Source organism: Salmo salar, chromosome ssa26 (assembly GCF_905237065.1).
Source record: "Salmo salar chromosome ssa26, Ssal_v3.1, whole genome shotgun sequence".
Taxonomy (NCBI): Eukaryota; Metazoa; Chordata; class Actinopteri; order Salmoniformes; family Salmonidae; genus Salmo; species Salmo salar.
The window spans coordinates 24,706,717-24,732,454 of NC_059467.1; the positions used below are offsets into that span (position 1 = coordinate 24,706,717).

Genomic DNA, 25,738 nt, shown 5'->3' on the forward strand with positions numbered 1-25,738 from the left:
ATGGTCCAAGCACACCAAGACAGTTGTGAAGAGGGCATGACAAACCTATTCCCCCCAAGGAGACTGAAAAGATTTGGCATGGGTCCTCAGATGCTCAAAAGGTTCTACAGCTGCACCATTGAGAACATCCTGACTGGTTGCATCACTGCCTGGTATGGCAACTGCTCGGCCTCCGACCGCAAGGCACTACAGAGGATAGTGCGTACGGCCCAGTACATCACTGGGGCCAAGCTTCCTGCCATCCAGGACCTCTATACCAGGCAATGTCAGAGGAAGACCCTAAAAATTGTCAAGGACTCCAGCCACCCTAGTCATAGACTGTTCTCTCTGCTACCGCACGGCAAGCGGTAACAGAACGCCAAGTCTAGGTCCAAGAGGCTTCTAAACAACTTCTACCCCCAAGCCATAAGACTCCTGAAAGTCTAATCAAATGGCCACCCAGACTATTTGCATTGTTGTTTTCATCTACGCATAGTCACTTTAATAACTCTACCTACATGTACAAATTACCTCAACTAACCGGTGCCCCCGCACATTGACTCTGTACCGGTACCCCCCTGTAAATAGTCTCGCTATTGTTATTTTACTGCTGCTCTTTACTTACTTGTTACTTTTATTTCTTATTCTTATTCATATATTTTTTTAACTGCATTGATGGTTAGGGGCTCGTAAGTAAGTATTTCACTGTAAGGTCTAGACCTGTTGTATTCGGCGCATGTGACTAATACAATTTGATTTGATTTGAATTCATTCTACTTTGATCCACAAAATGGAAAAAATGGGGAAAGTAAAAACATTTAAATCACCCTGCCATCTAACCCTACACTCATTAAAACTATCGTTATGAACGCTAAACCAACCTCTCTGAAGCATACATCACTCATTGACCTATCCCTCTGTGCTGTCACAGATCTACTAGGCCTACTCACAGGGATTCTCTCAGGATCCCTCACTGCCTCAGCATAAGACACCTTCTGTACTACTTACTCTGACTCAGGCCAACTCAACCTGCCACTCTTGCACCGACTTCCGATCCCTAGCAAACATGGGCACCCCACAGTTGACACACACAACCTTTTATATATGCAGTTTGCTTGGTGGACTGTTTCTTCACATAGCCCAAATTGAAATAATTTAGTAGGATAGTCAGTTAGGCTCATATGGTTAGGCTGTACAAAATATTTATTAATTTGGTGAGAATTGAAGGGTTTTCAAAACCGTACAAAATGACCAAACATCAAGTTTGAGGCCATTCACATGGTAAAATGCATGATGCACTAATTCCCAAGCACAATGATTTGCCGACAGAATGTGCTTGGTTTTGCCACTCCCCTTTAATATGTATCGTGGATAGAGAAGCAGTATGAGTGCAATCATAATATGATAGGATATGTCAAGACAATGTTGGGCTATTCTTTCAGCCAATGAACGTCAGAATCATTGATTTTGGTGTGAAACCCAAGCCTCAAACTCAAATACAGTGGGTCGAGGTTCGAGTCGTAGGGTGGCATCCTCTCTCTCCGTCCTCACTTTAAAGAAAAAGCAACTCCTTCCTTATAGTCGGTGGAGATGAGAAGAATAACGGGAAAGGCAAGGGATTAAATTTTGATCGAAATGAAGAGCGCAATGGACTCCCAGATTGGAGGTAAAAAACACATTCATAGATTAATCTACTTTGGTAATATACACGGTAAACGTAGGCTATACCATAATCTTTGTTTTTATTGGCTATTAATTAAGAAGTTTACTACAGCGCTTTCAGAAAATGCTCAAGGAAACACATCCAACCAAAGGTGAATGATGGGCTACTTCGATCAGTTTTGTGACTAGATATTCCACTGTGTATCATTTGGGTTCGGGAATAATGTTTGGCTAATGGCTATTACTTCTGTCTGTGCCATATGTCACTGTACGTTAGTGGGCTACCTGGATGAGAGGCACATACAATGTTTTGCCTAAAGATTCGCAAATGTTATGGAATTTACATGTTATTTATAACAGATTATGTTTCGGAAACAGTTTCATGTGTTTGTACAGTTGTACAACTAAATGGAAAAGGTTTGAAAAATAGTTCTGAAATGACTGAAAATACATGCGATGACGTCATTCACATGCTGACAGGTCTACTGGGAGAGAGAAGGACAAACTTGAAGTTTGAGAAACTGACAAATTAAAGTAACTGTCCAGTGTTTCCAGATTTATATGAAATAGGACAATAATTAATTACAATATGAGTGAAATCGTTCTCCTTCCAAAAAATTGCAATTAAGTATGTTATGTTTTCTGCGTTGGAATGGTGTGGGCATATATGGTCCCCAAACATATTTACGCTAGTAGACTGCTGATTGGCCATCGAGAGGATGACATGATCCTCTACAAGGAAATAGCAAGCATTTTTTTAAAACATCTGTTTGAGATACAAGTTTGAGGCGGTTTTTTAAAGTGTTTTTTTCTCCAATTTATGCTTTGGCCACATGAGTCAGCAACATTATTTGGGTATGAGTTATCAGAATATTAACTTTTGAAAGAGATTTTTACTGGACAGGTACTTAAAGCTCATTCCAGAAGTCTGTAAAATGGCATGTATTTGGCAATTTCTTTGTTGATTTACACATCAGCATTCAAAGTGATTAGTATTGAGTCCAAATAAGTGAAATAGTATTCATAATATGTAATTATAATAATTTCCAAGCAGGTTTGTGATAAAGTAATTATTGCAGATGGATGTCTTATTCAATGCAAGGTTGATCTGTTGTGCTAATGTATAGGCCTAGTAAAGCTGATGCAAGGGGCACTCTGCTTATCTATATCCCTCTATTGAGAACTTATTAGTCACTCCACACTGCACAAGGAATGCCGCTTGAAACTGGCCATTGTTGTGTCCATGCCTGCCCTTTTAAACACCATTAACTGCCCTATAACTTCAGTATTGCTCTCAGTATTGCTCCCCTATGTCTCCCCTTAATATGCTCTTGTGCTCCTGTGTCCTATGTTCGTGTTTTCCGTGAAATTTCATGGCGAAAAGGAAACAAGTTATAGGTCGACATCTGCAATGGTGTGCTAACACAGACATGTCCAGTCCATCGCATGTGGTTGTCCTTAACTGTCTAATCATGGATTTGTAAAATCCAACACAAATTGGATTGGTAATTGTTTTCAGTTATTCCCTAGTTTCAGGATGTGTCAAAGGGCGTCAGTAGGCCTCTAATTCATATCTATAACCTTTGCTTTGTGTGGTGCCACACTGTCCCAAGGTAATACTCACATAATTACACGCTGGAGACCAGATAGTTGTTAACATTGAGTGCATGAACACTTAAACACAATTATCTGCTGATAATCTCTCTACCTTGAGTGCCAATATAGACAGGGAATAGACCATGATTCTATGGACTTACTGAGCAGTCACTCACTGAAGAGATCTGTAGGGAGGAGTTGGACTGTAACAGTACAACTGTTTTTCCAATTGTGCTTAGTGACAAATAGGCCGTAAAGGTCAGAATATATGCAGAATATATTACTAGATCACATTTGTTATAACAAAAATGTCACAATTTGTGAGAATGTGGCAGTGTGCCTATACAGAGTTGCCCACAGAGACGACTTTGTCCCCAAATACAGCCATGTGTTAAGCTGTCATGGTAGCAAGGGTCCCTCTATGAAATGTTGTTGGTTGAGAGGTAGCTCAGAAAATGTAGAGCTGCTGTGGGTAATAAACAGATTAGAACAATTACAAATGTTCCTTTTGTTAAAAATACTTTGTAGACTGCAATGTATTATGTATGGCTTCACAGAAAAAAGTACTTGAGCATTCATAATGTCGACAGTAAAGTGGTTTCAATAACGCCGCAGTAATTATGGTTTTGAGATATTGTTACATCCGTCTCTCTGCTGGGAAATGAAATGAGTTGGAGCAAGTTTACTGATGAATGGAAACAGTCAGGCTTCCCTCCAACCTCTCTCACACTGTTTACATCCCTCTTGGCATCTCACCCCTATAGGGCTGCAGGTAGCCTAGTGGTTAAGAGCGTTGGGCCAGTAACTAAAAGGTTACTGGTTTGAATCCTCAAGTTGATTAGGTGAAAAATCTGTTGACTCTGCTGTCCATTTGACTTATTTTGGTATTACAGAAACGGGGCCAAGCGATGGGGTTCCACTATCTCTGAGCAATAGGTATTTCTGTTCTTAATATGTAGTGAGTTGAATGAGCAGGTTAATTTAAGGACAATCTGTCACTTGCCCTTTTGTGTTAAGGCTCCTTGTTAGTAAATATCCACAGTATGGCTGACTACCCACACTGGGTCTAGATAGTGTGGAGTTCTGTGTTGATAGACTGCCCTTTCACACCAACGGCTTTGTGTTGGCTGTTATCAGGGAAAACCTTCCTGCACAATAACAGAGAAGATCTATTTATATGTGCGTCTGTGTTGTGGATCACCATGTTGACAGTTTTATGTAGGGACTGAATGTGAGTAGACTTCAGGTTCACCTGCATCTATAATACAGTTCTATTACAGAATCATTTATTTTGATAGTTATGTTACCCACATGCTCACACTGGCTGCCTTGTTATGGCTCTCATGGCTCTAAATCATTTACATTTCCAAAATAGTTTTGTTGAAAGGTTCCGATAAGGCACTGTAGTATTATCAAATATTAGGCCTGCTATTCTTCAAAGTAAACAACATCTCTCACTATCGCCGTAAAACCTCTATTCATTTCATAGCGTATTTCCAATTCTGCATGCCTAATTGGTCTTGATCGGGGGCAGTCAGGCACAAACTAGGCCTAAATAATCATCTTTGCATTACAGCACTCACCCTTAATCATTGATGATCTAATAAGAAACGTATTAAACAGTTGTGCACCGCTTCCATTTAAGGTGTTTCATATCTGGTGGGGAGGGCAAGCATCTTGGCTCACAGACTAGGGGGAGCCCTGGTGTTGCCATGGAAACTGGCTGAGTAATTATATTTTCTCTTTGATAGCTCAGTTAGACAGACTGTGGGTAGTATCTGAATATCTGAATATAGGCGAGAGGGTTAACCCACTTCTCATATAAATACTTCTCTGATAAAAACATTACACGCCTGGACTTTTCTCCTTTCACCTCCAATTGGTTATTATCCCTTCTTTGGTCTTCCACAATTACATTTCAATGGCCAGGAGCAGATGAATATATAAATCTTGAGTAACATTGGTCAATGCACTTGATCACAGTGGGCTTTGTGATTGTGTTGCTTTGTGGGTTTAGGAAGCTCTGTGCCAAAGCATTCCATGTTCTATCTGTGGGTTAGCCTGGGCATCACATCTGAACAGGCAACAAGCTACGAAGAACAAAGAACAACAGTTTGTTTTCATGTACTCTGCCATATCCTCAGTGGCGATTATGTAGTACGCAACAAGGCCAAAGTGTGCAGATGAGAAAAATGAGGGGAATAATTCCGAAGGACAAAATCTGTAATATTCTAACATTTCTACTTTTCCTCCTTATTCAAGAATGCCTCATTCAAACAGTATAGTATTAGAAGGATGACATTTCACGTCTGTTTTAGAGAAGATAAAGTATGAATTCTGCTATCTGCTCTGCCCATGATTCCTCGCTGGGAGGTGCACCGGGGTATTGGTCCACTCTACTGATCTAACTCTCAGGGTTTTGTCAAGCCACAGTTCCCTTCTGAGACTAGGCCTATTGTATCCTGGAGATAAGAAGGGAGATTTTGTTTGTTCCATGTGTAGAAAGTCATCAACAGACGATGTGAGAATAGGGATTCAGAACAGCTTTCCAACTGGACAAAAACTGGTTGACTCAATGTTGTTTCCACGTAATAAAAAAAAAAAAATGTCATGTGATGATGCTGAATCAACGTAGAGAACTGACTGGATTTGAAAAAGTCATCAACAAAAGGGAATTTAATCTTTTTTTTCACAGAATTTACAACCTAATTACAATTGCATGGTGTTTTGTTGATTTCACGTTGAATTCACGTTAGTTGACAACTCAACCAAATGTAAATCAAAACTAGATTTTGAAATGACGTCTGTGCCCAGTGGGTTTCTACCTTTAGCACTGGGAGTATGGCCTCCACGTAAACATAGGCCCTATGCTGCTTAATTTAAAACATGACATCCTAAAGTTAGCATTTGGTTACTTCAGCAAGGTAAACAAAAGCAAAACATGGATTGGTCTCTCTTCCTACAGGGTAAGGAAACTAATGTAATTTCAGTGAGGTTTCCTGTGTGTTGTCTTTCCCCTGAGAAAATGAACTTGGGGATGATGTCAATAGTTAGACTATTGGAGCCAGGAGTCATGTATGTTTGAGTCAGTCAAAAGAAGCCAGTCTGTCATGGTGCTATTTTTAGCTGGAGCTACAAGGATGATAAGAGTTTAGATATAATAGGTCACATCAGGCCATGGTAGCAACATAGTGACATTGCTGTGGTTCATTGTGTCTCGTACACTAACATCTTTCAACAATAGGATGAATGTTGCACAAACCTCACATGCTGGCCTTCTAGATGTTCCATCCGCTGTGTGTAGGGCCATAAGACATATGGCCGGTTATCTTACCATGTTGGTCATGAGTGAATGAGAATGTGGTGAATGTCTGTGGTCTACAGTGTTTCCCTGATAAACTAATCAGCTCTAGTTATGTGGGGGATGAATGGCTCATAATGGGCCAATAATTTCCATTTAGTACTTATTGACCTACAGTATATACAGACATATTGGAATGCTTTAACCTTTAGTCTAGATATCCATCCAATTAAATAGGGTACAGCGTCACTGTGCAGCATCACAATGCCTATTATAAACTGTTTTTTTTATCTATTATAAACTGTCATTTTATCTATTATAAATGGTCTTTCTATCTATTATAAACTGTGAGAATCCCTGGCCTGAGATGAGATTGACGCACTTTTGTAGTTCATCAGAGAACAATTTCTCCTTCTTCAATAAGCTTTCTCTGGTAGAGCCAACTGTGATATGATGCTCAGAGCCCTGGGTCTGGACACCACCCTCTGCAGCTGGATCCTGGACTTCCTGATGGGCAGACCACAGGCTGTGGGGTTAGGCAACAACACCTCATCCTCACTTACTCTTAACATGGGGCCCCCCAGGGGTGTCCTCAGCCCTCTGCTGTACTTCCTGTTCACCAACGGCTGTGTGGCTTTGCACGACACCAACTCCAACATCAAGTTTGCTGACGACATCACGGTTGGAGGCCTGATAACCAACAACAATGAGTCAGCCTATAGGGATAAGATAAGTGAACTGGCATTGTGGTGCCAGGACAGCAACCTCTCCGTCAACGTCAGCAAAACAAAGGAGTTGATTCTTGACTTCAGGAAGGGATGGAACATTCCCCGATCCACATCAACGGGACTGCAGTAGAGAGAGTCACTAGTTTTATGTTCCTCAGCATCCACATCACAGAGAACTTGACATGGACCAACAACACCACCACTCTTGTCAAGAGGGCACAACAGTGTCTCTACTTCCTAAGGCGGCTGAAGAAATTTGACATGCCACCCCGGGTCCTCTCCAAATATTACAGCTGCACCATCGAGAGCATCCTGGCCGGTTGCATTACGGCCTGGTACGGTCGGGAATTTCTCCGGCCCAGCACATCACTGGAACCGTGCTATCACCCTTCCAGGACATCTACTCAAAACGGTGCCTGAGGAAGGCCTGCAGCATCATCAAGGACCAAACACAACCCAGCCATCAGCTCTTCACTTCATTACCATTGGGCAGACAGAATTGGAGCATGAGGTATGATACCAACAGGCTCAGAGACCGTTTCTATCTAAAAGCCATCAGACTTCTGAACACTTGAACTGGACTGACCACCTGCACTGACTCTCCTCACCTTCACACACACACACACACACACACACACACACACACACACACACACACACACACACACACACACACACACACATATAAATGCATGCTACACACACATCACAACTGCTGTTGATAAATTGTGCCTTCCTGTATTATACTTATGCTAAACATTTTATTCTACTTAGCCATTTACTTTATGTTCATATTTTTATATTTCCTTATTGTTGTTGCATTGTCGAGAAGGAACCTGCAAGTAAACATTTTGTTGGACATGGTATGCCATGTGTATCCTGTACATGAAACATGAATAACAGGGGAAGCCCAGAGGCTGAAACAGAAGAGAAGGTTCATTAGAGGAAAGTAGCCTAAAGCTCAGGCCTCGTATTACCATTTAAATCACTAACCAGATTGGCTTGGTCTGATGAAATACATCATTTACCAGGCTGTCTAAAGGTTTATCTGGCTGAAACAGTAGACAATCAGGAAGGCACTGTGACTGTCACTGGAAAGTAGACAGGTGTTACCGGTAGCAGGTGACGCAGGTGCTGTTAGGTCCTCACCAGCATCAAGGTGACAGCTTCTTTATGGCACAAATAAAAATGGAATAATGTATTCCTGTCCTCACACTGCCACTTGCTGTGATTGAGCCAAACAGAGAATATATCAAACATATTTAACACATGGCCTTTTTGTTTTGAGGCTCGTGTGTCAGTGGTGCTACTCTGGATATTCTAGATATTCTAATTCAGAATTTGTGTATCTATGATATCATAAAAGCATCTATCAATGTCCAGCAGCACTTTGTTAAGCAGACTAACCCCTTTGTCCTGTGTCCCTCCTCTGAAGAAGATGGCCCTGCTGTGCTGACAGCATTCAGGATGATCCTATTAACAGGTACTGGCAGACGAAAGGCTTAACGTGACGCCTGTCTGTCCTCCATCCTTTCATCCTCTCCTAACCTCACCTCATAGTCAGTGGCTGTGTCTGTATGTACTGCTGTTGGTTACTCTGAGGCTTGTGCTGTTTGCTCGCTGCTCAGCCTCCCTCCCTTCATGCCAGCGGCTGCAGAGCCAGGCTCCTCATAACCCAAACCCAGCCCTATACTACACTGCATCCTCTGGTCCTCTGGGAGTGAGTGCCAAGGCCTTGGGTTTACCAGTGGATCGCTCCATTTGATTTAGATAGGAAGCAAGGAAATGACCTTTCAAATCCAATATGCTACATTTATTGAATTTACCTGTACCATATTTGACATTTTAAAATATATTTTTTTCGTGTGATTTTGTTGGGATAATTTCATCTGTGCATCTGTCTGTGGGTTATTTGAAATTTCAGAAAGGGAAACATGAGCTGAAAACTGCTAGATCTCTCCCTTTATAAAGATCTAGGGCCAAGGCTTAAGGCCAACACTCCTAACAGATGCTGAAAGAACACCTGTACTGAGTGCATACAACTTTATGCATTTATCCAGCACCTAAGAAATCATATGAACTGGGTGGTTTAAGCCTTGAAAGATGATTGGCTGAAAGCCGTGGTATATCAGACTGTATACCATGGGTATGACTTTAAAAAAAATAATGTTCTAAATATGTTGGTAACCAGTTTATAATAGCAATAACACACCTCGGGGGGGTTGTTGTATATGGCCAATATACCACAGCTAGGGGCTGTATGCAGGCACTCTGCGTTGCGTCGTGCATAAGAACAGCCATTAGCCGTGGTATATTGGCAATATACCACATCCCCTCATACCTTATTGCTTAAATGGATGTGCAAGACAATGCGAGTTATTCATCACTCCAGACTACCCACTGAAGGTACTTGTAGGTCAGCTACAGTAGGATGAGATGTTCTCTAGGAATTCATCAATGGGGTTATCAATGTCAGTTTAATTTAGTGTGCTGGAGACTACAGACGTGTTTACAGTAAGTTGGTGTTCTGCAGACAGTGGGTGTTATTTAGATGTACATCTTCACTAGTGGATCTCCTACTATCTGAATGTGGGTCTAGTTCCAGGAGGTGGCACACTACATGACCAAAAGTATGTGGACACCTGCTCGTCGAACATCTCACTCCAAAATCATGGGCATTAATATGGAGTTGGTCCCCCCTTTGGTGCTATAACAGCCTCCACCCGTCTGGGACGGCTTTCCGCTAGAAGTTGGAACATTGCTGGGGGGACTTTCTTCCATTCAGCCACAAGAGGATAAGTAAAGTCGGGCACTGATGTTGGGCGATTTAGGCCTGGCTCGCAATCGGCTTTCCAATGCATCCCAAAGATGTTCGATGGGGTTGAGGTCAGAGCTCTGTGCAGGCCAGTCAAGTTCTTCCACACCGATCTCGACAAACCATTTCTGTATGGACCTCGCTTTGTGCATGGGGGCATTGTCATGCTGAAACAGGAAAGGGACTTCCCCAAACTGTTGTCACAAAGTTGGAAGCACAGAATCACCTAGAATGTCATTGTATGATGTAGCGTTAAGATTTCCTTTCACTGGAACTAAGGGGCCTAGCCTGGACCATGAAAAACATCCCCAAACCATTATTCCTCCTCCACCAAATTTTACAGTTGGCACTATGCATTGAGGCAGGTAGCGTTCTCCTAGCATCCGCAAAACCTAGATTCGTCCGTCGGACTGCCAGATGGTGAAGCATGATTCATCCCTCCAGAGAACGTGTTTCCACTGCTCCAGAGTCCAATGGTGGCAAGCTTTACATCACTCCAGTCAACGCTTGGCATTGCGCATGGTGGTCTTAGATTTGTGTGCGGCTGCTCGGCCATGGAAACCCATTTTATGAAGCTCCCGATAAACAGTTATTGTGCTGACGTTGCTTCCAGAGGCAGTTTGGAACTCGGTAGTGAGTGTTGCCACCGAGGACAGACGATTTTTACGCGCTTCAGCACTCGACGGTCCCGTTCTGTGAGCTTGTGTGGCCTACCACTTCGCGGCTGAGCCGTTGTTGCTCCTAGACGTTTTCACTTCACAGCACTTACAGTGACCGGGGCAGCTCTAGCAGAGCAGACATTTTAAAAGGTGGCCTCCTATGACAGTGCCACTTTGAAAGTCACAGAGCTCTTCAGTAAGGCCATTCTGCTGCCAATGTTTGTCTATGGAGATTGTATGGCTGTGTGCTCGATTTTATACACTTATACAACGGGTGTGGCTGAAATAGCCGAATCCACTAATTTGAAGGGGTGTCCACATACTTTAAATATATGGGATATATACAAACAATAGTGTATTTATATTTATGTGTTAAACCATTCTGTATTTGAGGATATGTGTCTCCCATTGTATTCATTTTTGAAAACATTGAAAAATGTGTGTTGGTTGAAGCTGAAGTGTATGTGAACGTATGTATACTATGCGTATACTATACTGTGTGATTTTGCATGTGTGTGGATGTGCTGCTATCTATACATTTCTAATAAAAGTGGCCTTGTCCCTGTTTGGTAACACACTCACTCTCTCTCTGTGTTTGCTCAGCTCTGGACTGATAATGACTGTTAGCAGTACAATCATCACAGCTTCTTTGGAAAATCCCTCTGCTTGTTTGACCTTCATGGGGGTTAGGGATGCTTGTGCTCAGACTCATCTGGCTGGCTGGCAGTCTCAACATCATTCCTACCTCATGAGTTGTCTCTATAATTTACCTCTCAGCTGTAGAGAGCGGCTCCCTCGAGCCTCTCATTGGCTTGCAAGGCACTCAGTCAAACCTCTGGTTCTTTAAAAATATCCCCCTCGTCCAATGAAAGAAAGGCTCAGGGCAGAAGGAATCCTTCCTGTGGTAAGCTAGATTGTGTTACGTCTGAGGGAACTACAGGGCCTCTGACTGGGCTGCTGCCCCCTCCCCCATCCCTCCGTGTACGTAGAGGCCTAACCTCCCCACAGGAAGTGCTTGTTTCCCAGCATTCAGAAAAAAACAGGCGGCAGGCTGCGCTGCAACATGAGCACATTCCCTCTAGCGGTTTCTGCCAGGCTGGGGGAGTGCACTGCTCTGCTGCTGGAATGCTGTGTGTTTCTGTCTGTGTGTCTCCAGATGGAAAGTGTGCTTTTGTGATAGTGGGTCTTTATAGGTATATGTGTTTAGTTCTTTCCCCTGGTTTTATCTCTGAGAGCTCTTGAGTGAGTGAGTGTCTTCATGTCTATTTCACCATGCTGTTGCCCTGAGGGCAGTCCATGTCAACACAGTGTTGTGTTGGGGTGTTCTGACATCTGACCACAACACAGTTCCAGTGACAGACTAATGCTGTTTTCTTCACATCAGCAATCCCTCCTCTCAATATAGAAGTATTACGTAATAGGAGGGAGACCGACTCGATCATCTGCAAAATCATTGGCAAATCTGTCGAAAAGGAATGTGGATGGAAACAGAGGGATGGGTCATGGGATTTCATGGGCTTTATGTAGTGTATCTGATGACATTACACAGTCATTTTAGTTAAATAACAGCTTTATTTTTCTAGAATTTATTTAGCCAATTGACTGTATTTAGTGAAGGTATCATACATGACCACAGGGAACAAGTTTGACATTTTCATATCAAGTGTATGTTGTATCTCATATGACCTATTAGGCTAGTTGGTGTGATGAGGCTGGAATAATTATGTAAAATATATAGACAAATAACCCATTGCTTTCTCTCAAATAAATGACTGGTTACACATTTCTGTACACATATCACTATGTCATTTGTACATTGTAAATAGTTTTCTGTTAAAGGGGCAATCCTTAGACCTATCCCTCTGGGCACAGACCTCAGTTCAACATACATTTTTTATTTACATTTGTTTGAGTTGTCAACTAACGTGAATTCACCATGACATTGGATTTAGGTTAAAAGTTGGATTCCCTTATGTTGATGACTTTTTACAAATCCATTCAGTTTTCCACAATGATTCAATGTCATCACATTTTTTTTTAAAATTGAAATTATGTAGAAACAACATTGATTCAACCAGGTTTTGCCCAGTGGGATAGATGCAAGGACTGACCTGCCAAGATATCAACATTATAGTTTTAACCATGTTTTGAGACTATACTGTGTTTGTTTACATTTACAATATTTACCAAAATTGGATTAAAACTAGTTTATATTTTGGGTTCTGATGGGGTGTGACAGTTAAACTAAGCTCATGAGGCATGTATAAGTTATATTATTCAAGAATCAATGGACTCATATGCAGTATATCATTATACTATATATCCTATAAATCCAAAAATGTATGTAGCAACTGCAGATTGCCCTTATGGGAACTAATCTCTGCTCGTGTTTATTTTCTCTACACAGAGGAATGTAATGGCCACAGTCTTAATAACTCTATAGAGGACGGAGGAACACAGCTACCTGGACACACAGAGGTGAGTCCCATGACCCCATGTTGACCTGCCTGGACACTCTCCTTTCCCTCTACATTAACATATCCCTGCCCTAGATGACTTCCCAAGCTCTCTGTGCTGTAATGCAGCAGTGTTCTGCAATGCAACGGGCAAATGAATTGAAAGCTGCAACAAACATAAAACACATCAAATGATTTACATGATAAAGGTTAACGAAATTTTGAAGGTATACTGGATTAGTAGATACATTTTGCACTTATGTGTGTATTTGGTTGTAAGAAATGTATGATTATGTGTTTTGTTTTTAGACTTCCTCCACATGCTTGATCAATCCTCATCCATGATCAATATTCTTGTTCAATAGTGAGTGTGTATTGAAAAGAGGTTGTTTTGCATGCCTTTGTGTACCTTGCCTAAGTTGGAACAACTGACCTCTTTCTACTACTGTTCTCATTGTTCAGTCACAAGACCTCAGTGTCTCTCAGAGAGCTCCTCTCTTTATCAGATCATCTCTCCCCAGGCAATAAGGACACACTAAAATACTGCCTACAGAGAGAATATTACTGTGTTTGTTTTGTGTCTGTGTCCGTGTTCTCTATCCAGCATTAATCTGTTGTTCAAGAACTAGGGAACTTGAACATTTTCTCTCTCACTCATATTCAAGCATGCTTTGACACATAAAGGTGGAAGGCCATACATTTCAAACTGTTCTAATATGCTTTCCACAACCTAATTCTCTTGATGATAATGGGAATTATATGCTGTATCCACACCCTCTTTCCTTCCTCCCTGTTTGTGGGTGTGGGGGCTGATAAACAAAAAGGGGATGTGCTCTGTTTCTCTTCCCGATCGCAGTGTATCCTCCAGAACCAGCATACTGCTGTATATAGTGACCCACCTGTGTTTTGTCGCACACTAAGCTAATTGGACTGAAGCGCTTTTCCTCCTAGTCGCATGTTGAAACAGACCCCACACAGGCAATCCTTCTTCACAATTGAGGTTCAGAAGATGATGTAAGACCTGGAATTGGTGAACATAATCTTAGCCGATTGGATCAAGAAAAGCCATTTTCCTCCACTCCAGGTCCAAGGCTGTGTCGATAAGGTTTTTTCCCCTCTGTCGTCCTGACTGCAGGGCATTGCACTGTAAATACTTAGCTGTACCCCTCAGGTGGAATAAAACCAGGAGTAAACAAACCTAGTTGAGAAACAGCCTTTAACCCACTGTATATACAATCTCCTGAATTTCACAAGCATTTTACTTTTTAACAAGGGTGCGTTCTCCTGCACATGTTTATTATGCTTATAAATAAACTGGAGTGTGGAGTGTTGAACTGAGAAACTGGACCCTGGCAAACTGGAGTGTGGAGCATTGGGATTGAAGAGCATTGTCAGTGCCAGGTTTGGGGCTTGAATCAAGAAGTGGCTGTATACTGGTCTGGGATGATCTGAGAATATCAAGACTAGGTTTAACGTTATTATAAAAACCAAAAAGTTCATTTCAGGCCCTAGTGCAGTATGTACCACTTTGCTTCCCATAGTTGAGGGCTACGTTTAGTATAATGATAGGCATGCCTTCACTGGAAAATGTCCAGGATCCTTCCTTCCTAACTCCTATTCAAGTTACATAAGACAAACCACTCAAAAGAGAGAAAGTCCACACTCATTACAAAATAAATGTGTTTATTTAATTTTGGGCGTGTCCTAAACTATATACTAAACTATGACCATGTACTTTTAATGTGCTTTTAACATGCATCGTCACATTCAGTTAACAGATGTTCTCTGTTCATAGGAGGAGGAGAGAAATAGTTTGTGTGGGTTAGTGTTCTGACACTCTTCTCTGTCTGCCCTCCAGACTGACAGACTACAGCAGAACAAAGACACCGTGTTCTTCAGGGACGGGGTTCGCAGGATTGACTTCATACTGTCCTACCTAGATGACAAGGATGGAGAGAAGAAGCAGGTGGGCAACATCACGCACCACCATCAACACAGAGACAGAGAGCATTGTGTGGTTACAGAGAGACACATGGCAGTTTATCAACACGGACATGACAGCACAGAGCATTTACCTTGGAGTGGTCAGGCTTGCTTTGAGCCTGAACGACTTCAATAAGAACACAGCTATTTTCGTTTTCCGTTGCAAAACGTTTTGTCACAGTAAAGACAGTGTCTGGGGTCAACTGACCACGTGACCATGACTCATAATCAGCCTGAATCAGGGCGGTAAGAGGCGAAGGTGGCTAAAAGGAAGTGGCTGATAAGTTCCCAGTGGTTGAAACTTTGTTGTTGGGGTAATTGCATCACCTCTTTCTTGACAGAGAAGCAAAGATTTCATGCCACAGACAGACCATAGACAGACCAAATGTCATTATTACAAGGCCTTCTAGCCTGTGATTTTTGGACTTTGAGAATGCTGTGACTGGTGCCAGCCAGTCTTTCAACAGAGCTTCTACAAGAACAAAATGGATCCTCACAAGGAAAAATTATGAGAATGAATGGGGAAGTTAGAATATGAGGATGGATGGAAGGATAAAGTGATAGCAGCGATGATAGAGGGGGAGATACAAGGATAAATGCTTTTCTGCCCTGGTCCTTGCTATTGCGCAAAGTGCATGTGTGTCTGTTTCTGTATTTGTACAGGAGAGGAGGAGGGAGATGGAGGCCAACCTTAAGAAAGCTGGACTGGAGCTTGAGACTGAGGATAAATCGGTGAGTTACCCATCCGTGGCACGCTGGTGTCCTCTAGTGGTCATCATGCAGCAGCACATCACATTACTGCAAAGTGGGGAATATCTCAGCAGAGCTTTCTTAAAGGGGAATTTCACTCCACAGTCTTCTTTCCTCAGTGGTAGAAGGGTGTTTAACATATACTGAGTGTACAGAACATTAGGAACACCTGCTCTTTCCATGACATAGACTGACCAGGTGAATCCAGGTGAAAGCTTACCTTATATGATCCCTTCAATCAGTGTAGATGAAGGGGAGGAGACAGGTTAAAGAAGGATATTTAAGCCTTGAGACAATTGAGACATGGATTGTGTATGTGAGCCATTCAGATGGTGAATCGGCAAGACAAAAGATCTAAGTGCCTTTGAACGGGGTATGGTAGTACGTGCCAGGTAAACAGGTTGGTGTGTGTCAAGAACTGCAACGCACCTGGGTTTTTCACGCTCAGCAGTTTCCTGTGTGTATCAAGAATGGTCCACCACCCAAAGGACATCCAGCCAACTTGACACAACTGTGGGAAGCATTGAAGTCACCTTGTAGTCCATGCCTCGATGAATTGAGGCTGTTCTGAGGGTAAAAATAAAATAACTCAATATTAGGAAGCTGTTCCTAATATTTTGTACAGACAGTGTTTCTGTTTTCTTTACAAACTTTTAGGTGAAAATGTGTACTATATTCAAATGGAAAATTTATAAAATATCATAAATGTTATATAATTAATAAATGTACTCAATATTTTAAATGATTCCTCTGTTTTGTGCTTAAATTGTATGGTCAGTCAAATTGCCTCGCTCTGTCCTCTCTTAACACATTCCTCTTAGGACTCGGATGATCTGAAAACGTACTTCCTGAAGATCCACGCCCCGTGGGAGGTGTTGGCCACCTACGCTGACGTGCTGAAGATCAAGGTTCCCTTTAAGGAAAGCGACATCCCCCATGGACAGGACGTTCCACTAGAGTGGCTCTCCCGACCGTTCCGCCTGCCAGAGAAGGTGATGCGCCCACAGCCTGACTACTTCACCTCTCCATTTGATAAGGACAAGATAGACTTCTTCCTCATCAAAAACCAAGACACCTTCTTCCCCCCCTCCACACGCAACAGAATAGTGAGTATAGTATCTTAACACAGAATCCAGAGAGACGCGCACACACACACACACACACACACTGATCTGATGTCCCTTCCTGTCAGGTGTACTACATCCTGTCTCGCTGTCCGTACTATAAAGAGGACCGCAAGGAGACAGACAAGAAAGGTATCAAGCGGTTGCTGAACAACGGGACCTACACCTCAGCCTTCCCACTTCATGATGTAAGAAACATGTGACGCCCCACCTACATCACATCAACATACTCACAGTAGATTTCATGTGAGGATGTCAGATTCTTTCTAAACTAGAACTGTTTATTCTCCTGTCCTCTATGCTGTCAGTGTCGATACTGGGAGAGGAACACAAATGAGCAGTGTGAGAGCGAACGCTACCACCTCTATAAGAATTGGGCTAGGTTCCTCTGTTTCTACAAGGAGCAGCCCCTCAACCTCATCAGGTAAGACAACATCGGCTGGACATCGGTTACATTTCCCTCATGCATAGACACAGAGATCTACGTCTATAACGGGGGGAGGGGAGGGAGGGAGGGGGGGCGAACTCTTGAAAGTTGTAATAGTAGAATGCACAAGGTACAATTTCGAAATTGGGTAGTGCATCATCAGTTCCTCTTGTCATGTCAGTGATTGTATATCTTAGAGAGCTATTTATAACTTGTCAGAAATGTCAGCTGATGTTTTTTTATCCCATAGATATTGTTGTAATAATTGTTACTCATATCACATGAATACACATTATACATGGCAAAATGTATAGAATTGCATGAAAATTTGCTTTAAACCTGCAACATTCTCTCCACCAACGAGCAGCGTGAACAGTTTGCGTCCCTACTCCCTAATGCCAAATAAGTTGAATTATCTCTGTGTTGTTAACAGGAAGTATTATGGGGAGAAGATTGGGATCTACTTTGCCTGGCTGGGCTTCTACACAGAGATGTTGTTCTTTGCTGCGGTCATGGGCGTAATATGTTTTACCTATGGTGTGCTAAGCTATGATGACAATTTAACAAGGTTAGTACCACCAGGGGGCAGAAAGGTGCCTTATTTGAAAAATAGGAAAACAGTTAATTGTCTGCATTTAAACAGGCAGCCCAATTCTAATATTTTGCCCAATTATTGACAGAAGATCAATCAATCAAATGTATTTATAAAGCCCTATTTACATCAGCCGATGTCACAAAGTGCTGTACAGAAACCCAGTCTAAAACCCCAAACCGCAAGCAATGCAGATGTAGAAGCACGGTGGCTAGGAAAAACTCCCTAGACAGGCCAGAAACTAGGAAGAAACCTAGAGAGGAACCAGGCTCTGAGGGGTGGCCAGTCCTCTTCTGGCTGTGCCAGGTGGAGATTATAACAGAACATGGCCAAGATGTTGAAAAGTTCATAGATGACCAGCAGGGTCAAATAATAATAATCACAGTGGTTGTAGAGGGTGCAACAGGTCAGCACCTCAGGAGTAAATGTCAGTTGGCTTTTCATAGCCGATCATTCAGAGTTAGAGACAGCAGGTGTGGAAGAGAGAGAGAGTCCAAAACAGCAGGTCTGGGACGAGGTAGCACGTCCGGTGAACAGGTCAGGGTTCCGCAGGCAGAACAGTTGAAACTGGAGCAGCAGCATGACCAGGTGGACTGGGGACAGCAAGGAGTCATCATGCCATGTAGTCCTGTGGCATGGTCCTAGGGCTTAGGTCCTCCGAGAGAGAGAAAGAGAGGACACAGGACACCAGATAAGACAGGAGAAATACTCCAGATATAACAGACTGACCCTAGCCCCCGACACATAAACCTTTGCAGCATAAATACTGGAGGCTGAGACAGGAGGGGTCGGGAGACACTGTGGCCCTGTCCAACGATACCCCCGGACAGGGCTAAACAGGCAGGATATAACCCCACCCACTTTGCCAAAGCACAGCCCCCACACTACTAGAGGGATGTCTTCAACCACCAACCTACTACCCTGAGACAAGGCTGAGTATAGCCCACGAAGATCTCCACCGCTGCACGAACGCGAGGGGGGCGTCAACCCGGACAGGAAGATCACGTCAGTGACTCAACCCACTCAAGTGACGCACCCCTCCTAGGGACAGCATAGAAGACCACCAGTAAGCCAGTGACTCAGCCCCCGTAATAGGGTTACGGTGAATCCCAGTGGAGAGAGGGGAATCAGCCAGGCAGAGACAGCAAGGGTGGTTCGTTGCTCTAGTGCCTTTCCGTTCACCTTCCCACCCCTGGGCCAGACTACACTCAATCATAGGACCTACTGAAGAGATGAGTCTTCAATAAAGACTTAAAGGTTGAGACGGAGTCTGCGTTTCTCACATGGATAGGCAGACCATTCCAGCACTAGCCTTAACAGGAAGCCAGTGTAGAGAGGCTAGCACTGGAGTAATATGATCACATTTTTTGATTCTAGTCAAGATTCCAGCAGCCGTGTTTAGCACTAACTGAAGTTTATTTAGTGCTTTATCCGGGTAGCCGGAAAGTAGAGCATTGCAGTAGTCTAATCTAGAAGTGACAGAAGCATGGATACATTTTTCTACATCATTTTAGGACAGAAAGTTTCTGATTTTTGCAATGTTATGAAGATGGAAAAAAGCTGTCCTTGAAATATTCTTGATATGTTTGTCAAAAGAGAGATCAGGGTCCAGAGTAACACCAAGGTCCTTCACAGTTTTGTTTGAGATGACTGTACAACCATCTAGATTAATTGTCAGATCCAACAGAAGATCTCTTTGTTTCTTGGGACCTAGAACTAGCATCTCTGTTTTGTCTGTGTCACGCTCGTCGGAAAGGACGGACCAAGGCACAGCGTGAGTTGAGTTCCACATCTTTTAATATACAGTGAAACTAAGAAAACAACAACCATGAAGTCATAGTGCTCAACACACTAACACAAAAACAACATCCCACAATGCAGGTAGGAACAGGGACTCCTTAAGTATGATCCCCAATTAGAGACAACGATAATCAGCTGCCTCTAATTGGGAACCATACTCAAACCCAAACATAGAAATATAATTGACTAGAACACCCCCTAGTCACGCCCTGACCTACAACACCATAGAGAACCAATGGCTCTCTATGGTCAGGGCGTGACAGTCCGAGTTTAAAAGAAGAAAAAAAAGTACAAAAAGTATCAAAGTTAAAAAAAGTAACAATAAATGAGATCTGATCTCATTGTTCAATATACAAATTATTGGGCTGCCTGTTTAAACACACCCTTTGAATCATGCCCAAGTGGGCTCTCATACACACACACACCTAATGGTGTGTATTCAGTATATTAATAATAATTGTGTAAAAAAAAGACATCTTTGTTGTTGCACATCCAACAGTACACTAAATCACACAACTTTGTCAGTCTATACAAGACATGTAAAGTCACGTCATATCAAATGTATTATGTTCTTTCCCACTTTCTATTCTTCCTATTTATCTCTCCCACAGTAAGGAGATCTGTGACCCCAGCATTGGTGGGAGTATTGTGATGTGTCCGCTGTGTGATAAGAAGTGTAGTTACTGGAAGCTCAACTCCACGTGCCTCTCATCCTGGGTAAGGGAACATACACAATATTTTCTGTCATTCAGTCACAATGTAATCTTTCCTCAATTGGCTAATCAAATCTCTTGATGATTAGCCATTGCATCTAATTATTGATGGCTCTTCACACTTAAAAAAATAATGGCTGTGTAAATATTCTGCATGCTTAGCTTATTATTTAAACCAGCCTGTCAATCAAAGCCAGTGAAATCTCCCATGCTGAGTGTGCAGTATGTCATATTGCTGTGGCCAAAGCACAGCATGTCATTTCCTCTGGGTGGTTAGGCGCTCATCCTGTCCCTTGTTCTCTCTTCCAGCAATCCCATCTGTTTGATAACGAGGGAACCGTGTTCTTTGCCATGTTTATGGGGATCTGGGGTAAGTGTTTGTCCACTCTGTTGTTACTGTATTTAACCTGTTGGAGAATTACAGTACATCTCTTGTGAGGGAGACAGACTGTTACTGTTAGAGTGTAATGACCCTGTCGGTTCTGCAGTGACTCTGTTCCTGGAGTTCTGGAAGCGGCGCCAGGCCCAGTTGGAGTATGAATGGGACCTGGTGGATTTCGAGGAGGAGCAGCAGCAGCTCCAGATCCGCCCGGAGTTTGAGACCAAGTGTACTGACCAGAGACTCAACCGGATCACCCAGGTACGGGCTGACAACTGGTTATTACACACTACTTGTAATACTGTGCAAATTCTAAAGTATTTAATGTAAACTACTGACTGGGCTTTCCGTTATTTGTTATTGTGCAGGAAATGGAGCCATACCTACCCCTCCCCAAAAAGTGTGGTCGCTTTTGCCTCTCCGGGGTTACTGTTCTGTTTTGGGTAAGCCAACATACTACACCAACTCTGTGTGTCTGCAAGAATTTGTTCGCCAGTGTGCAGTATACTATATGTTGGCTGTATGTGTGCACTGTAGCATGTGGATTTTGTATTCTCCACAGATGCTTCTGATTGTGGCCTGTATCACTGGGGTGATAGTCTACAGGCTGGCTGTGTATGCAGCCTTCGCCAGCATCATGAAGGACAGCCCCACTAAGAAGATCCATCTGGTGGGCTCTCTCATCACCCCGCAGCTCGCTACCTCTGTCACCGCCTCCTTTATCAACTTTGTCATCATTATGATCCTTAACTTCTTCTATGAGCGAGTGGCCATCTGGATCACTGATATGGGTGAGGAGGAGTAGCTCGCTATCATGGCGATTAGATCAGGAGGAGCAGGAAATGCAGGGAGATGGAACACTGATGCCATATCAAGTTAAAGTGATGTTTACCCCAGGTCACATTAACTATACATTTCCTACTCATTTCTTTTTTTACATTTTCTCTCCTATAAAAATTCACTCATACCTCAGCAGTACATTGCACCCATTAGTTTAGGTAGCTGGTGTGCCTTGAATGGCTTTGACCTCCAACTACTTGCTCCAACAGAAATTCCCAAGACACATCTGGAGTATGAAAACAAGTTGACAATGAAGATGTTCCTCTTCCAGTTTGTCAACTACTATTCTTCATGTTTCTACGTGGCCTTCTTCAAGGGCAAGTTTGTGGGTTACCCAGGCAACTACACGTACATGTTTGGCAAATACAGCAGGCTGAGGAACGAGGAGGTGAGCTTTGTCACACAGCATCTACAGTATATGAACACATTCTACTATATGAAACTCACACCTTTTGAAGAATAAACCACAGTATTTATGTTTTGAGCTCAAACCTAACTGTTAAACACCCACTGTAACTTGTCAAAGTGTGACCCAGGAGGCTGTCTGATTGAGCTGACCACCCAGCTGGTGATTGTCATGACAGGGAAGCAGGTGTGTGGGAACATCCAGGAGGCCCTACTGCCGTGAGTTTCACTGACCTCTGACCTACTTCTGATAGACTGCGAAATGTACCTCGATGAACTTTCAGTTGCATATTTACTCCACCATGGGGTGTGAACCAGCTTGAACTTGTTAAAGATGTCCGACATTCAGTATGTAATTTGTACACGTGCCCTCCTCAGAGTTCAATATTCTCTTGATCTATATTATATCCTGTCAGGCTGCTGAGGAACTGGTGGTGCAGCAGGAAGTCCCGGAAAAACCAGTACAGCCGCTGGGAGCAGGACCACGACCTGCAGAACTTCAGCCAGCTGGGCCTGTTCTATGAGTACCTGGAGATGGGTAAGGAGGCCCTTAACCCACTCCACTCTCTTCCCACATAGACAGGAGACTGTGTAGGGCTGTTCATCAACATGCTCTCTCTCTCTCTCTCTCTCTCTCTCTCTCTCTCTCCTGCAGTAATCCAGTTTGGCTTCATCACTCTGTTTGTGGCCTCTTTCCCCCTGGCCCCCCTGCTGGCCCTCTGTAACAACATCCTGGAGGTCAGAGTGGACGCCTGGAAGTTCACCACCCAGTTCCGCCGGCCTGTGGCGGCCAAGGCCCACAACATCGGAGCATGGCAGGAGATCCTCAATGTGGTAGCCATCTTGTCCGTTGTCACCAATGTGAGTAGGATTAAATGTTATTAAGCTGTAGCCACATTGTTGTTATCAAGTGTTCAAATCTATGTCTTTATTGTTGAACAGCCCCATTTTATAATTCATATACACTGTATAATCAAAATACAGTAATTCAATAGTTCAATGTGTCTCGGATCCCCTCTCATGCTCTCTCATCTCCCCAGGCATTCATCATGGCCTTTACTTCAGACATGATCCCCCGCCTGGTCTACCTGTATGCCTACCACCCTGGCTCTGAAGCCACCATGAGTGGCTACATCAACAACAGCCTGTCAGTGTATGACATCTCCCAGATCCCTCTCCTCAGTACGCCCGAGGAGGGGGCGATTCCTGCCTGGTTCAATGGCTCCTTCATCACCACCTGCAGGTGGGAAGCGACTGCAATGCCAGGCCACTCACTTGCACATTTAAATACCCTTTGTCTTGACTTCACTTGACGTCTTGACTATGGAGCTGTGATTGTATTAATCCAGATGTTTACCGAGGACAGGTCAATGCTTGGGGTTTAGCACTATTGTATGTAGTTGTTGTGTCTTGACATTGGCTCTATATATTGTCTCAGGTACCGTGACTACCGCTACCCTCCAGGCCACCAGAGGCAGTACTCCCACACTATGCAATTCTGGCACATCCTGGCAGCCAAACTGGCCTTCATCATTATCATGGAGGTAAGCCATCCAAAGTATGTCTATGGAACATAGCACATTTCTCCACTCTAAACTAGCAGGTGCTCTCTCTATTATATACAGTATGCAGCAGAGCCCAATCTTTGCTATCACTGTCTTTCAACATGTTATCCTGTGTACTTCATAAGGTGAGTGTGTGATAATGGTATGCTCTGTATAAAAACGTCTTCCTTTCCCATCAGCACGTGGTGTTTGTGGTGAAGTTCTTTGTGGCCTGGCTGATCCCGGATGTGCCATCCGAGGTGAAGGCTCGGATCAAACGGGAACGTTACCTCATCCAGGAATACCTGCACAACTACGAGGTGGAGAAGCTCAAGATCCAGCTGAGTCAGAGTTTTATCATTGAAGCCAAACCTGAGGTCTGCACTGCCACCGACAAGCATGACGTGTTATCTGAGTGCCTGTAGGCCCCCAATCAGTAACTCACACCCACCTGGCTAACCTAACTGGGAGGGTGTTTCTGTGAAGGCTCCTCCACTGATGGCAAACAGAAGTACAGTAAAGGGCTTCTGTCAGTGGGGCAATCCTATCAACTGTTTCTCTTTGCTTTGTTGTTTGTTCATTTTCTAATGAGCAGCTAGCAGATTTCAACCTTTTCACCTATGTTAGGACTTTCATTGGAGGCAGGGACGGAATAATTTGATCGATGACCACATCTCGTCATCTTCTCAGCCTCCAATGCTGTTGCAATGCAAGCTCCAATTGTTCAGCTTGATTCATATCTTCTGTGCAATGATGTTTCTTGCAAGTGATTCAGTCATTCAGTGCCAGTGTTGATCGTGATAGGATACTATGGAATCCTACAAAAGTATGTGCCAACTTGTTAAATGCTATTGGGATTCATGATATTGTACCAGACAATATACAGCATGTAATCTAATGCTCACCTTAACTACAATGTCATAATATGTTACTAACAAATGTCCAGCAAAGACTGCCAAAGATATCCCATGGCTTTTATCAGCAGCTATCTAATAAATTACCTTTAAAGAAATATGCATGTTTGATAGAATGTAACATATAAAAATCTAATTTATTTGCCTTCAAATGTTGGCATGTTATCTGCTTCAATTTTGCTGTAGCTGGGCTACATTAAATTTGATGTGTTTTCCTTGTGTTACTGTCATGTATTTGAGATATTTTCATGGGAGTCGATGCAAAAACTGTAAATTAAAGGCCTGATGCAGCCGTTTGTATATCAATATCAAATCATTTCTGGGTAACAATTAACTACCTTACTGTAAAAATTGGCTAACATTGCTTTTTAGCTAAACTATTCTTTCAATCAAGAATTTTGCTAGGACTGTCTGGGAGTAGTCTGAGTGGGGAGGGGAAAACTCAAAACTAGCTGTTATTGGCAGAGAGAGTTTTGGAACTTTCTTTGTATCTGGTCTATCAACCAATTTACTACATGGTGATGTCACCATGGAAAGCGGAAACTCCTATCCAAGCAAACATGATGATTAGGAGGTCCTGTGTATATTGTATGTTCAACCAGCAATTATCAGGAAATAACTGATCAAATTTTCACACTTTTAGAGTGTTAGTTTCATCAGCTGTTGTACAATTGCGATATAAAACACAGGAAAAACAGCATTTTGACTGCAGTGGCCCTTTTAAAAACTGTTTCTCTCAGCTGGGTAATGCTAGATAGATAGAGATACTGTAATGGTCCAAGAGGGTAATACACCCATACGTCTACTGTAGATACACTACCGTTCAAAAGTTTGGGGTCACTTAGAAATGTCCTTGTTTTTTAAAGAAAATCTCATTTTTGGTCCATTAATATAACATCAAATTGATCAGAAATACAGCGTAGACATTGTTAATGTGAAAGACTACTGTAGCTGGAAACGGCAGATTTTTTATGGAATATCTACATAGGTGTACAGAGGCCCATTCTCAGCAACCATCACTCCTGTGTTCCAATGACACGTTGTGTTAGCTAATCCAAGTTTATCATTTTA

At 42.9% G+C, this 25,738-nt stretch overlaps 1 protein-coding gene across 1 annotated transcript; it reads left to right on the plus strand.

The window, feature by feature from the left end:
• The first annotated feature begins 1,349 nt into the window (after window positions 1–1,349).
• On the plus strand, window positions 1,350–24,960 carry LOC106587476 (anoctamin-5). The gene is made up of 20 exons (XM_014175893.2): window positions 1,350–1,645; window positions 13,148–13,218; window positions 15,055–15,162; window positions 15,843–15,911; window positions 16,751–17,035; window positions 17,122–17,241; window positions 17,362–17,477; window positions 17,914–18,048; window positions 20,484–20,589; window positions 20,895–20,955; window positions 21,074–21,225; window positions 21,333–21,407; window positions 21,527–21,755; window positions 22,014–22,192; window positions 22,331–22,428; window positions 22,626–22,747; window positions 22,865–23,070; window positions 23,250–23,452; window positions 23,648–23,753; window positions 23,954–24,960. The coding sequence occupies exons 1-20, from the start codon at window positions 1,615–1,617 to the stop codon at window positions 24,176–24,178; spliced, it is 2,697 nt and encodes an 898-aa protein (XP_014031368.1). The 5' UTR covers window positions 1,350–1,614; the 3' UTR covers window positions 24,179–24,960.
• The last annotated feature ends 778 nt before the right edge of the window (window positions 24,961–25,738 follow it).